General features: G+C 41.1%; 2 protein-coding genes across 2 annotated transcripts; one reads left to right on the top strand and one right to left on the bottom strand.

Moving 5' to 3' along the window:
• Positions 1-278: 278 nt before the first annotated feature.
• Positions 279-14,241, top strand: LOC136423620 (transcription initiation factor TFIID subunit 5-like). The gene is made up of 10 exons (XM_066411855.1): positions 279-441; positions 1,047-1,256; positions 2,156-2,314; positions 2,712-2,767; positions 3,145-3,344; positions 3,785-3,865; positions 10,964-11,126; positions 11,694-11,855; positions 12,642-12,913; positions 13,469-14,241. Exons 1-10 carry the CDS (start codon positions 329-331, stop codon positions 14,132-14,134), a joined length of 2,082 nt encoding a protein of 693 aa, XP_066267952.1. The 5' UTR covers positions 279-328; the 3' UTR covers positions 14,135-14,241.
• Positions 7,253-9,434, bottom strand: LOC136423270 (nucleotide-binding oligomerization domain-containing protein 1-like). The gene is made up of 3 exons (XM_066411391.1): positions 8,711-9,434; positions 7,593-8,405; positions 7,253-7,263 (listed from the first exon to the last, which is right to left on the bottom strand). Exons 1-3 carry the CDS (start codon positions 9,432-9,434, stop codon positions 7,253-7,255), a joined length of 1,548 nt encoding a protein of 515 aa, XP_066267488.1.
• Positions 14,242-14,867: the final 626 nt, after the last annotated feature.

Raw genomic sequence — 14,867 nt, 5'->3', positions numbered from 1 at the left:
TCATTTCTAAGACACTAAAATTAGCATACAGCACGAGGAGTTGCTTTCTACGCGCAGTGCTCTATTTACATTCTGATGCCTTGAAATACCCAGGGGACAAAAATATAGGGGCGACCCATATTCGTTATACTTTGATGATGCAATAGATTTTAGATTTCATATTACTCTCGTGATTAAAGAAAAAATTAAACACAATAGCTCCATACTACTTATCTATGTGATTATCATTGTAATATTCTTGCTTACAAGAGGACAATGCTCGTGATATGGCTGCACCCCTATGAAGATATGGTGAGTAACGGATCTCCCCCAACCTTGCCGAAACAAAATGGCGGACCCAAACCGCACCGTTGTAGTGACCGATGGTTCAAACGACGCTAGCACCGTTTCTGGGGCGGCTACGGGCGTGCAGAGCTCACCAAAGGGGGAGAAAGGAGCAGGGTAAGTTTTGGTAGAGTTTCGAGATGTTGTGTTCAGTGCAGACTACAGTACAGGCCATTTTGTGTGTTTGCTAATGCAAGCCCGCCAGAAAATCGCTTCACAACTTGAGACTTGTCGTCGCTTGCGTTCGTAAATTATCGCGCTAGAATGCTAATCACAGCTTCATGACTTTTTAATATACTTGGTACGGCATGCTTGTATGTGTGTCTGATGCGTTCTTTGGGTGTAGAGAAGGGAAGAATTTGATAGCCGTTATACAGTAACTTATGGGAACCTGTTGTATCACCTGATTCGCTAGAGGGCGCCCATGATTACAGTATGATATTGTTGCTCTTGATAATCGTTTAGTGCAGGCATCAAAACCTAGCTACCATCTATGCACTGTGGACTGGTCTAACAGTCAGAAGCCTACCTTTGGATCACAGGGTAGTGGGTTCAAATCCCAGTGTATGGTCAGAGCAAGCCAGAGAGAGAGAGAGTGAAGGAGAGAGGGGTAAAGGGACAGAGGTTGAAGAAAGGAAAAAGAATTTAGGGAAAGACAAAGAAAGACAACTCATTAAGTTGTACTTTCCTTTAGTTTCAACACCCTGCCATCTTCCCTACAGGACAGACCCTAGTAAGATGGACCAGCAGACCCTTGCAGCCGTCTTACAGTTCCTCAAGAACAACAAACTGAAGGACGCCGAGGCCGCGCTGAGACGCGAGGCCAAGCTGCCGGACGGGAACGGAGACTCCTCTGGGTCATCCCGGGTCGCCACGAGCGGGGAGGTGTCGTCGGTTCTGTCTGCTTACGAGAGTGAAGGGGATCTGGCAAGGTGCGTACGTATATAATATAGTCGGCTCGAAACACTGGGTGCATGTGCACCCGTGTGCACCCAAAATTGGAGCTTTGCACCTAATTTTTGACTGTGGGTGCACCAGTGCACCTAGATATTTTTGTAGGCTATAGCCGAGTATAGGGTAAAGGTACACTAGTAAACAGTATCGGAAAAAGCAATAGAACCATTTGTTGCACTCTTTATTTGATGTATTACTTGAAGGTCTTCATTACAATTATAAGAGCATTAAATTTGCTGACATGATTCAACTTTATTTTATGTGGTGCACCCAAATTTCTTTCTGTGCACCTAATTCTCTTGGTTGGTTGCACCAGTGCACCTATTTCCAAAAATGAATTTCGAGCCCTGTATAGTGTTCAAAGCAGAATAACTGTTTATGGTACTGGTCTAGCAACTGTATGTACTTCGAACTCGAATCTTGAAAGGTTTGCGATGTTTTCACGCTTTTCACAGTGACCTTTCCACTGTCAATTCAGATCATTGTGATTATGTTTTTCAATCGTATTAGACCCTACTATTGTACAACAGAAATGTTTAAACTGCAAACTGGCTGTCTGCTCTATCCTGTGTATGTGTTCTAAATATGTTTCTAAATATTTGAATTCTGATATTTGCAGGTACTGTTAGTACTATATGTACAACTCTCTGAGTTCCTTAATCGAGTCCTCTCTGGACGCCCAAAAAAACGAGCTCGGCTGCGTGCTCTACCCTGAATTTATGTTCTAAACATGTTTGTTTATCCGATATTTGCAGGTATTGTGAGTACTACAACTCCCTGAGTTCCTTCATCGAGTCGTCCCTGGATGCCCACAAACACAAGCTCAGCTGACTCGTCTACTCTTTATTGTTAAACTTCTTGCTTTTGATATTTGCAGATATTGTGAGTATTACAACTCACTCAGTTCCTTCATCGAGTCGTCCCTGGACGCGCACAAACACGAGCTCGGCTGTCTGCTCTACCCTGTGTTTATCCACATGTATCTACAGCTGGTCTACAACAGACATGAGAAGGAGGCTCACAAGTTCTTCAACAGGTGGGTAGTAAACTTACTGTAATTATTGATTTGTTAACGATAAGTTAACTTAAGCTACTTTAACGGTCACTAGTCAGCCACTAAAATTTCATAATCGATAATATTTGATTACTAACATTTGAGTTTGTTTCCACAGATAAAATTAAATGCTGTGAACTACTCTCTTTGCACCCAACTGCTGAAATTACCAACTGCAATATCAAAATTTGGACTTACAGTATTTATTCAACAACAACATGAGGCCTTCTAATCTAAATCGAAATATCAAAGAAATCTTCCTGACAAGTAGAATGTATAGATGTAGATGTATTGTTGCATGTACATGGCCATTTTTCATTGTTTTCTTAGTCGTTCTGAAATAATTTGAAATTTAGTACATATCTTTCTATATCTGTAGGTTCAGTGTGGAGCAGGAAGACTGGCACCAGGAGGACCTCAGGACTCTGTCCACAGGTTAGTGTAATCATTATTGCTGTGTCTTGGTTTTGTGTGCAGTCTATGGGTGGATATATTCTTGAATAAGTGTTGATTTTTTTTGGTGTCATACATGTACCTTATCACTATACAAATGTACATGTATATCAGCATGTAATCATTTTTCTCTCAAATTCTTGATGTATTTGCCTTTCATCGAAACCAAACAAAAAGATTACAAGAAAAGACGTTAGGAAGAGGAAGCTCCTGCATTTGCTGTTAGATCTTACAATTTTGATATTCCTATTTTCTTTAACGTTTTTCCCTTTCATCCAAACACAAAGATACATAGAAATATTGTAGGGAGAGGAATTTCCTGTTGGATCTGACAATTTTCATATTTTTGCTCCCTCCAGTTAAAACCAGAGAACAGATGGAGGGCAACGACCTGATGGACACGTTCCGCTCCAGTAAGTTCGTGCTGCGGATGTCGCGTGACTCGTACCAGTCGCTGCGGCGGTACCTGAAGCAGAATGAACACCGCGAGCTGCTCTCCATCCTCCAGGACCACCTCTTCATCGACGTGTTTGACGGGGTGCCCAGGAACAGGGAACAGGTAAAGAGCCAGGAGACGCCAGTCTGTGTATTCACTCTTTCTTGTCCATTGATGAGTATTTCTCTCTCATGAGAAGGTTCCACTGAAGGTTCTACTGATTGCAGACACACTTGACCTTCTGATTGCTATTTTCTCATTTGTGATATTCTGTTTCTAAAGAATTGATGTATATCTTGCTTTGTTTTGTAGGTGCTTACTCTTTAAGCCCTCTGGGCTCTAGGAAGTGTAAACTTAACTTCAAACTGAGTTCATTTTTTACAAGATCCAAGTTATATCAGTTACCATGATGTACACATATATTATTGCCCCCTTAGTCTTCTAACTGTATTGTTTCTATACAAGGGTAGGTCTTTCTTTGCTGTCACCTCTATCTTTACTAAAGAAGGTGAAATGAAGGTCTGTTAAACTACTTTCATTTCATTTTTTCATATCTTCATCAGGTCCAAGCGACATCCGGTGCTATGATGGGAGAGGCCAGGAGAGATGCCAACAAGGTCAAGGTGCTTTATGGACTACCCAAGGTAAGACACTCTTGTTTCTTTGGCTCTCAGACTACTACAAGTATTTGACTTCGTTTGATTTATTTGGCTGTATAACTATCAGGACATACAGCCAGGGATACCCAACTTGCCGAAGGCTATTACAAAGGGATAGCGCTGGTAACTGAACAATATACAATTCTACATTTGTACAATACAAGCAGTTACAATGTACAAGGCCTTTACAACGCGCAAGACTTCTGTACATACTAAATACCTTTTTTATGTAGATATTACAAAGCAACAAGTCATTTTTGATGCAGAGACAGTCTATGTTACTAACCTAACAAAAATAATATCTGTGATTAGAATAAATGTTAAAAAGCTATCTGGTGTGATCAATACCTTGCCAGGAAAAAGAACTATGGGCAAACCTCTGGCACTAAAAGTGATCCGTGATAGTAGACATAACAAGAATACAGAGACAGTTACTTAGCAATTTTCCTTGAAAGTCTTTACTCAGAAAGCAAAATTCATCATATGCATCATGATGGAGTTACAGATCTAGAAGTATTCACACAATGATATAGACACTGGTAGAAGAATAGACATCTGTTTGTCTTTTTATTAATCTATTGCACTTTTCCATAAAACTGGAAGGCATGACGGAACAGGTGTACCCCCGCAGAGGTCACCTTTTCAAGGCCGCCATGCCGAAGCATACAATATTATACACAAAATCAAAACATAATTATAGTAACAATATAGATAACCAATATAAATAAATCGACATAGAATTCAACTTAAGTCAACTTAACAAAGTATACAATACGCAATACAAAGGTAGAAATGAATTAAAGAAACAGCACAAAATTCATAATTCAAAAATCAATAATCTGTAATCATTGCACAGACGCTGGACAGCACTCTATGATAAAATATATGAATATTTACAAAATTAATACAGCGTTCACACATGCTGTACATGTAAAACAGAAAAAAAAGGTTTGAGTGTCTCTTTCCAAAAAAAGTGTGTCCCAGGACGCAGGGACGTATGCCTGGTGGGAACTCTGCTATCATGTACAATATTCAGAAAACATTGATGCTGGCTAAGACAGGTAGATACTGTATCAGTAAGTATACTATGGCATTGCTAATGCTAGGATCATGCATTGTACATGAAATATCACAATAGTCCAGAACATGGTATGCATGTACAATGTATGTACATGTAAGACATTTAAGTCTAAAATACCTGCAAGTAAATGTATTAACAAGAGTTTGGATATTTACATCTTTTGTGAATTTCTTGCTTTATCTTGTCTCAACGACATAAAATGATCAACAAGTGCTGTTGAAATACTGCGTACTAACTCATATTGTATAAACATGTTTACAATGCTTCCGCCTGTGTCAGATTGACCAAGTTGGAACATCCTAAAAGTTTCGCTGTTTATGGTCTTATCCTGAACTATCATCTTTATGTTTTCTGTAGCATCCTCCCATGTCATCCCAGCTATGTTGACAGTCAGTTTCGAGTCTGCTAATGCTTCAAACAAGGGTTTCAAGAGGGAACCGGGGCAAATTAGTTTGACTTTTTGTACCTTGTTTGTTTGTATGAGCCTTTGTCTATTCATTTGACTAAGCGTATACCGGTAGCGTGCAGGCCGGTTTTCATGAGGAGTTTTACGTATTTTCGTCATCATCATGCTGTGTCCAGGGCTAGTGATAAATGAGATTCTCTGCAAGGCAGAGCTATCACACAGGTTCTTACATATGTACAGAATGGCTCTGACTGTTTGTTCATAACTACACGTAGTACTGTGACAGTCACTACTGACATTAGGGGTATCAGTTTCCATTACAACAGAAAATGATTTGATTTGACATTGACTATCCACAGGATAACTGCCAAATATGTTTGCCATTATTTCATCATCCACAGGATGCAGGAAGCCAATTTCCAGTTTCTTCAGGGTTCTGTTCTGTGCAAAAGCCTCCTGAAGGCATTCTGCCACATTGTTTGGACCATCACATAAGATGGACACTTCAGTCAGGCTTTGGTTAACTCTTAGACTTTGTAGTAAACTTTGTGAAGGCTGCTCAGTGGTACTTGTACCTACTACAGAGCCGTCTTCACAGCTGCATTCAAATCTGATGACACTGAAAATGCAGTGACTGTCTTCCAAGATTGCTGAAATATCAGCAAGCAGTGATTGTACTGCAGGCTTTTCTTCCAGTGGTAAGTTTCTGACATTGAACAGCAGTCTCAAACTTCCCGGTGAATGGGATTGACTTTTTTTGATGGTTGTTAAAATGTTTGTTAAGGAAGAACTCACAAATTTAGCGACGTATCTTGCTGCTGAGCAATTAGTGTCCAGCCTGACTGATGCTTCCCCTTCTTCAAGCCTTACTATCTTGTTAGCTATGTCAATTACCCTAGAAAATGCACTTTGATTGGTTGGATTCAGAATTCCGTCAAGACCTACACAGCTATGTAGGTTTAGTGTAGTTCCTGATTGCACTGAGGATAACACTTTTTTCATGTTACCAAGAGGTGATAAAGAACTGTTATAGTCCGAATACAGTGAAAAGTAACATGTAAGGTCTCTATATGCATCACTCTGTAGGAGATTGCAGATTTCATTAACGATTGGATCATCGTAGTCACAATTACCTAAATCTAAGTCTACTGATAGGAAGCTGAACACTTTCGTAGTTGAGACTGCTCTTAAAAACCTAGTACACATATCAAAATAAAAACCAGCTGCAGCTTTTACTTGTAAGTGCACATTGCTCAACTGAGGATTATCCTGTACAGAGTGTTGTTTTGCCTGATGGTACAACAAATGGACAAGCCCATACAGAGCTTCATTTGATTTGATATGATGGTAAGGCTCCAATCCTCTATGTGCTTGCTCCAATCCTCTCTGTAGCATTTGATAATAAGATACTTCGTTTGTTTTGCAAGAAAACACATACTTGTTGGGTTTCAACAGGGTCTGATCAGGAATTGTTGATGGAAAGTGATCAGTATCACAATTCTCATACAATTTTTCAAGACCATGAGGGAGTGCTCCATGTCTAGGACCTAAATGACCTACATGCCAGTCTCTAGGCAATACATCACTGACATACTTGACTAATTCTGTACCAGCTCCACACTCATGAAGACATTCCAGGCAAAGAGATACAATCCTTTTATCTTGATTTATGCTCAAGCTTTTGCGAAATGCTTCAAACAAACAGTGTGCATTGGTCCCTATGAGTCCAGCAAGAAAATTTAGCACTTGTTGATATCTGTCATTTTGAACACAATCATCCAAAATTTTGGACGCTTCAGAACTTTCTTCACCAGCAGTAGTTAACAACGTTGTTGTCGCACAAAGACTGTAAAGGTGCTTTGCTGCAAAGTATTCCTGAAATGTTTTATGTAGGAACTGGAACCAGAAAGGCTGCTTAATTGGATTGTCTAGATTAAGGTTTTTGGTCAAGAACCCTATCTCTTCAAGACCTTTAACTGCATTTCTACGGAAATTCAAACGGTCTTCTTCAATACCTTTCCATGCCAGGTGACTGAGATGATTTAGTTTCTCTTGTATTTGCTCTGGCATTTCTTCCAAACTTAAATCAGAAACATCAGTGTCGTTACTAATTCCTGGACATTTTTCTGCATATCTTTTGACTATTGCCAGTATTAAGAGTGAATACAAACCAGTCACTGTTTGAGGTAGCTTAGAATCATTCCAATCTTCCTGCCAAAGCATACAGAGCAGTGCCAAGTTAAGAGGATTCTTAGTTAGTTGATGCAAGCTGTCATTCTCATTTAACTGTTGTAACATGCCCTCTTCTGAACTTGAGTCAAGTTTTGGATGCTTGTGAATGTAGCTATCTATGTTCTCATGCGAGTAACCCTTGATCACAAAATGTCTATCACAAGATTTCAGTTGCTTGTTACAGTGATATGGTCTTGATGTAACTATCACATGTACACCTGGGATAATCTGACCTCTGATGAAGTCTGCAATCTTTAGTGTCTCTCTAGTTGCTTCAGGCATTTCATCTAAACCATCTAGTACAAACAGTACATCCTCAGGTTTACTTATGACATAATTCCAGAATTCTTCCTCATGTTTATAGTAGGCTTCTGGGAACACCTGCTTGAATATGGTTGATTTCACATCTATATTAGTGGTATCTTTAGGAACTTTGCAATTGCGCATTTCAACATACAGCACTAACTTGAAGGATGAAAATTTGTTGCTGGCATGAAATTTTGACTCCTCTGCTGAACAATCATAAACAATTTTGTAACACAATGTAGTCTTCCCTATGCCTGGATCACCTTCTACTCGGATTGTTTTTGGAGGGACTTTATCATTGAATGACTTAAACATGTCTTCTACCGCTACTGCAGTGTCGTTCTTTAGACCATCCCTACATACCATCTCCAATGTTGTAAACATGTCTTCTTGGTTCAGATGGAAATCTTCGCACCATGGCAGGGGTCTGATCTTTGCCAGCTCTCTTCTGTACCGGTCTTGTAGATAATTGCGTAACTTCTCAAAGGTGTGGAATGGACCTGGAAAATGTTGGGCCTTCAGTCAGTAAACCTACGTGATTGTCTACATTCTTTGTTTAGTACACATTATGCCTTTGGCTCTTGTCGTCTCTGGAGACAGTCGACAGCTTCGGTCGATTTGCAACATGATCTTAAAATTATCATTTGAAAATAGTCGTACAGAAGATTTGCAAATCTTCCATGGTAAAAGTAATTTGCAGAGATTGATATAAACAAAATAGCAATCAACTTTTCCTTTGGTTAAGACCAGCTCTTAACGAATGTTTAAAAAAATGCAAGACAAAATGCATACGACATAGAAATACCTTCTGAACTTGGCTTGGCCTCCTCTGCAACAGTAGGTTTTTGCCATTCTTTTAGTTCCTCTTTTATTGTTTCCTTCACAGTTGTCTTAATCTCTTCAGATTGCTTTTGTCCCTGAGCAACAACCAAGTCTTTCACTTCATTGTCTCTTCGGTAAAAGTCTTCAAACTCTTCTTCGTATTTCTTTGCCAGCTCAGATTCAATGGGCTGTTCTTTTCTTTTTGTGATCCTGCTCTCTAGGATCTTGTTCTCTGCCACTGTGTTTACGATTCTTCCCAGTCCCAGCAGTATGTCAGAAAGCTCTTTCCATAGCTGATCAAATTCTCCCTGGGACAAAGCTGTGTCTTTTATGTGTGCATGGTTCTTATTTCTGAACTGACGTAATTGTGTCACCAGATCCATATTGTCAGTTTTAGTAGTACTTTTACAAAGTTTGTCGAACAGAAGGCACAAAAGTGTGATGTCAAACTTGTCTGCGCTGTTTGCAACTCCTGATGGGTATACAAGCTTCTTCTGTTCGCGATTCAACTGGCGGTAAAGAACATCTCTGTTGCTTTCTAGGTGCTCTTGGAGACTTTTTCCACAAGGTGTCATTCTGCACACTTCATAGACAAATACCCTCCTCAGTAGAGTTGTGCCTTCATCAGTAATGAGAGCCATTAGCCGTAACCCAAGGGCTGTTTCTGGGGTGTAGACAGGGTCTCCTGAGTCTCCTCCTGTAGCCATCTTCAGTTTTCTGTGTGCAGCAAACTCACTGGTGTTCTGTTCTAAGGAAAACACACAACTTTGTAATCAGCCAAATATCCACACTCTGAAATTCAAACTTCAGGCATTTGTTGAGAAAGAACCTGTTTCCAGCTTTTCTGTTTTGGAGCCAATCAGATTCAAACTTACTGGTACCTTTAGACATTATTATTAGAGGGGTGGGAGGGCATGATATTAGTAAAAAAAGCAACCAATAATTGCAAGTCATCTGGGGCTGGAAACTGAAATATCTTTCAATCAATCATCCACCTATGCTACTTTAGTATACAACACAACAGACACCACATTTTGCCTGTGTATATGTCATATACATGCAGAAATTGGATTTTTCACAGACACGTGGTACACACTACACCTCCCCAGATCATAGCGTTGGGCCTTGTTCACGAAATATCTTATGCCCAAAGACCTTGGTCATGATTAAAGTCTAGCACTGTGGAAAGGAAAGTAGAAGTTTGAACTCTTATTATGACTCACCAATCGCTTAAAATGCAAATGAATCGTTCTTTTAGCGAAAAAAAATGGTGCCTCATCCTGGTGTGGTCTGCCGCACTGTGACAACGATTAGCGAATGGAAAAGTACAGCCGTTTGGACTGTACCATTATCTTGAAAGGTGGAGTCTTCAATCCAAGATTGGGAGAAGTTCACACATACCGTTCGAGGCCTCAAAATTTTGCAAACACAATTCCTTTATTCTTTCGTAACAACCATGATTATACATATAGGGTGGGATTAGTTTTTAAAGTTTGAATTTAAAAACTAGGCAACCTTGACTCAACATGAAATTGGTTCGTCTCCAAAACCAGTTTGAACGAGTTTGCTTCCACAGTGGTTGCTTGTCGTTGTGCAAGCAAGTTGGTCAGAAGCATGCAGCCTTCCTGCTTTGTAAACAATCATGAATGCATGCAGGTGTAACGTAAACATTGGCCAGAAGGCCATCAGGGCTAACAGTGTACAAATGTAGCCAGGACTGGTACATATTGTAGGCTTGGTGACATCTATGTTTACTAAATGAATGTTCATTTACGAGTATTAGGATAACAGGAAAACTAGTGGAAGAAAAGAAGGGAAATAAAGGTAAACATATGAAAAGGGCGAGGGAGAATTTGTTATGGGGAGAAATCAGCCTGGTTTTTTTTAAAGGTATTCCGAAGGGAAAGTAAGAATGGTGAAAGAATAAACCCCTTATGCAGATGTAGACAGTGACAGTCGCTAGAGAAGGTGGGGAGGGCAACTACAAACCCATAAGGAAGTTACATATATACCATGATATACCATGATTGATTTTACTTGATAATAAAAATGATATTAATATTAAATTACAATATTTAAATTACAATATAATTTTTGTGATACAAGAGCCAGATAAACCCTTAATAATAAAGGTGCCATACAACGACACACATTTTGTACAAAGGTACATTTTGCATAAGTAATCAGGTCTGCTATTATGCTGTAATTGTTAACAAGAGTTTGTGTTGTTCCCCAGGAGCCAGACATCAATGTCCCCCTGGACGATGATGACGAGGGTGCGGAGGGGGAGGACAAACCCAAGAAGAAGAAGCAGAAGAAGGACCTACTGCTGAATAAGAACAAGAAGGCAGACCCCAACGCACCCCCTCCCAGCCGCATACCTCTCCCTGAATTGAAAGGTTTGTTTGTTAGATCTAGTCAAATGGTAAATTATCATCAGCCATTTTATGTGTGACATAAACACTTTGGAATCAGAGATCTCTTGCAAACTTTTGACTTGATTATGATCGCTGATACTTTTATTGACACATTATTTGTTTTGAGATACATGTAAATGACATGCTACACTATAGACAGAAGCATGCTCTTTCAAATGACATGTAAATGGAGAACTTCACCACACATCTAAGAAAACTAAAATGTAGAGTGCCTTTAAACATGGCTCATTAAATCAAAAGTGGACAGTTTCTACATGTACATGATTATGTAGTTTAGGTCTCTAAGCTCTCTATTGGGGTACAACACCAAAATACATGATGTATATTGCATTATTGGTCCCTAAATTCATGTATATCAAAGTGCAGAAAACTAATGATAAAGATAAAAGAAATAAGGTAAGTTTGATTCTGTCTTTGTTGTAGACTCTATACTTATGCAGTTTCAAATTTAAAGTCCTATAATACAATATCTTCGGCAATTACTACTGGGAAAACATTGTGATTGAACAATCGTTTCTCCCACCCCAGATGCAGATAAGCTGGAGAAGGTTCTGAGCTGGAAGGAGGGTCTGAAGCGGGTTCCGCTCGGGAGGGAGAACCTTCCCTCCATCTGCTTCTACACGCTCGCCAACGCTTACCAGAACGTGTCGGCCGTCGGGGTGTCAGAGGACTCCAGTCTACTCGCTGCAGGTTTGTTGGACCTTTGCTCTACGTACCATCTGATATTATATCCCTCAGCAAAACCAGGGATAGGGTGTGATCAGGGTTAGAGTTAGGGATAGGGTGTGTTTGGGGTTAGGGTGAGGGTAGGAGTTAGGGATATGGTCTGCTTCTACACGCTTGCAAACGCCTACCAAAACGGGTTAGCTGTCAGGGTGTCAGAGGACTCCAGTCTACTCGCTGCAGGTTAGGTTAGGGTTGGGTTGGGGTTAGGGTTAGGGATAGGGTGTGTACCCGGTGTGTTTAGTTTCTACACGCTGGCCAATGCCTACCAGAACGTGTTCGCTGTCGGGGTGTCAGAGGACTCCAGTCTACTCGCTGCAGGTTGGTTAAGGTTTAAAGCTTTAAAAGCTTCAGGGTTGTGGTAAGCATTAGGGACTTGGGATTGCAGTTAGCTTTAGTCTTGATGTTCTGAGTAACAGTTATCGTACATGTATGTCAGGATTTGGGTTGTGGTTACTTAAGTTGGTGTTACTGGTAGGGTGTATTCAGTTTCTTCTAGCTTTCAGCTGGTGGCAGTCGGAACGTGACCTCAAACATGGCGTATTAGTTTTGCACTAGATACATAATATATGGATATTCCAGGTCCATTCCAGTCATATGAAAGAGGTATACCTAATAAAAGATACATAAACTTTGTCAGCAAACTTACACCTTTTATATTCCAGAGTTTTCACTTAGATGTTAAAGTTGCAACCAATACATTGTACATCTAGGCCATAGAGTTCAATCATTTCTAAATCCCTTCCCTCACAGGTTTTGAGGACTCAAACGTGCGTGTGTGGAGCCTTTCCCCCCAGCGACTCCGCACGATGCGCAACGCTTCTGAGCTGGACCAACTTGACAAGGAGGCGGACGACATCGTCGAACGAATGATGGACGAGAAGACAGCAGCAGACTCGTGGCTCCTGCACGGTCACACCGGGCCGGTCTACGCGACGAGTTTCAGCCCTGACAGGGAACAGTTACTGACATCGTCTGAAGACGGGACTGTGAGACTGTGGAGCCTGCATACGTACAGTAACTTGGTACGTTAGCGTACATTCGGTTTTATAGATTCATTCAGCAATTATATTGTGATTTTGGCCTATTCACTGACTTCACACACACACGCTATTCACTTGTCATGAAACAAGTATACCTGGTTCATCAATTGAGAATCAACTGACAAGTCTTTCTTTAGATGACAATGATCATGGTTACTTATAAGTCTTAGAGTTGTAATGAAACTAATGAAAAATAGGCTAATTTTTCTTAACCATTTTGGTAGTGTGAAAGATATCAACAGTTGGTCCCATGTGTATGTGGATCCATTATCCATAGAGTAGACTCACCCTGCTCTATGGATGGCTGTCAACACCATGTGGATCCACACCTTGAGCATGTATAAGAAACCAGCATTACTAATCCTGAAAAGAAAGGGGACACTCTAATGTTCAAGTGCTCAAACCAACCAGTTTGAGAACAGTTATGAGCAGTGGTAAAACATTGGTAGCTACCAGCAAGTTTTGTGTTGCTTCAAACTGGTGGTAAAACACTGGTACTTGTTGCTAATAGTTAACAATTTTTGTGTTGTTTCACAGGTGGTGTACAAAGGACACAACTACCCGGTGTGGGACGTCCAGTTCAGCCCAACAGGGTACTACTTTGTGTCGGGAGGTCATGACCGCGTGGCGCGACTCTGGGGCACCGACCAGTTCCAGCCCATCCGGATGTTCGTCGGCCACTACTCCGATGTCACCTGCATCCAGTACCACCCCAACTCCAACTACGTCGCGACCGGCTCCAGCGACCGGACAGTCCGGCTCTGGGACGTTCTAAACGGGAACTGCGTGCGAGTCATGACCGGACACAAGGCGGCGGTACACACGTTAGCTTGGTCGCCCGACGGACGGTACCTTGCGTCAGCAGGCGTGGATAAGAACGTGCTCCTTTGGGACATCGCGTACGGTCGGCTACTCGCAGAAATGAAAGGACACACAGATCCAATCTACTCCCTCTGCTTCAGTAGGGAGGGTTCTATACTCGCCTCGGGTGGCATCGACAACACTGTTAAGATTTGGGACGTTCAGAAGGTTTTCGAGGAGATCGCTGGCTCGGATGATCTGACGAGTTTGGACCGGGCGTCGCTGGTGGAGGTCGGGTCGTTGTTGCTTGGTTCGTTCCAGACCAAAGCCACACCGGTTTTGAAACTGCATTTCTCGCACAGAAACTTGCTGCTTGGGTGTGGGAGATACCAACATAGCTAGGACTGAACCACTGGAAAGACGGGGGGTGACAGCAGAAGACATTCCTTAAATTTTCTTTTTGTGTGTGTGTGTTGACTCAACATTAAATGCATCCATTTATTATGATAGACAGTTCTTGGACTCAATTAATTTGAGGGACTTACCAGCAAATCTACAAGACAAATATATTTCATTAATAATGATGTCACTGTCTTAACCAATCCTCTGAAGATATGATGTACTATGTAAAACATTTTTAAAAACTTCTGTGTCTGAAATCGAGTCATTTATCACTTATGGATGGAAAAAAAAGAGTTTAGGTAGATCAAATGAGCAACAAAACAGCAGCTGCAGTTCAAACTGTATTGTTCTAAACCTATTGGTCCATAAGCATGGTCACTAACCACTGGGCCAAGCAAACTATGGTGCGTGTAAAACATCAGCATAGCTGTTAACCTGCTCATCAGTCTATACGGGTTGGCTTAGGGGTGTTCTACCAGGCCCAGTCTGCTATTTTAGCCTGTTTCTGTGAACTCAAAATGCCATCTAAAAATACAGGCTATCGCCTACCCTTAGGGAGCGAACTACTTAAGCCAAGTCTGTAAAACTACCCACGTGCACTCTAATCTGACTGGATGGGCGGGCATCACTCCCAGTGCCGTAGAGATGGGGGGAGCTCCCGACGGTATGGTTACATAGTTCACTCACTCACTCACTCACTTACTCACACACTCCCTCCCATAGCTTAATCAGC

Source organism: Branchiostoma lanceolatum, chromosome 17 (assembly GCF_035083965.1).
Source record: "Branchiostoma lanceolatum isolate klBraLanc5 chromosome 17, klBraLanc5.hap2, whole genome shotgun sequence".
In the NCBI taxonomy this organism is placed as follows: Eukaryota; Metazoa; Chordata; class Leptocardii; order Amphioxiformes; family Branchiostomatidae; genus Branchiostoma; species Branchiostoma lanceolatum.
Note: the sequence above shows the minus strand (reverse complement) of the source record. Positions and strands in the feature narration are given on the sequence as shown.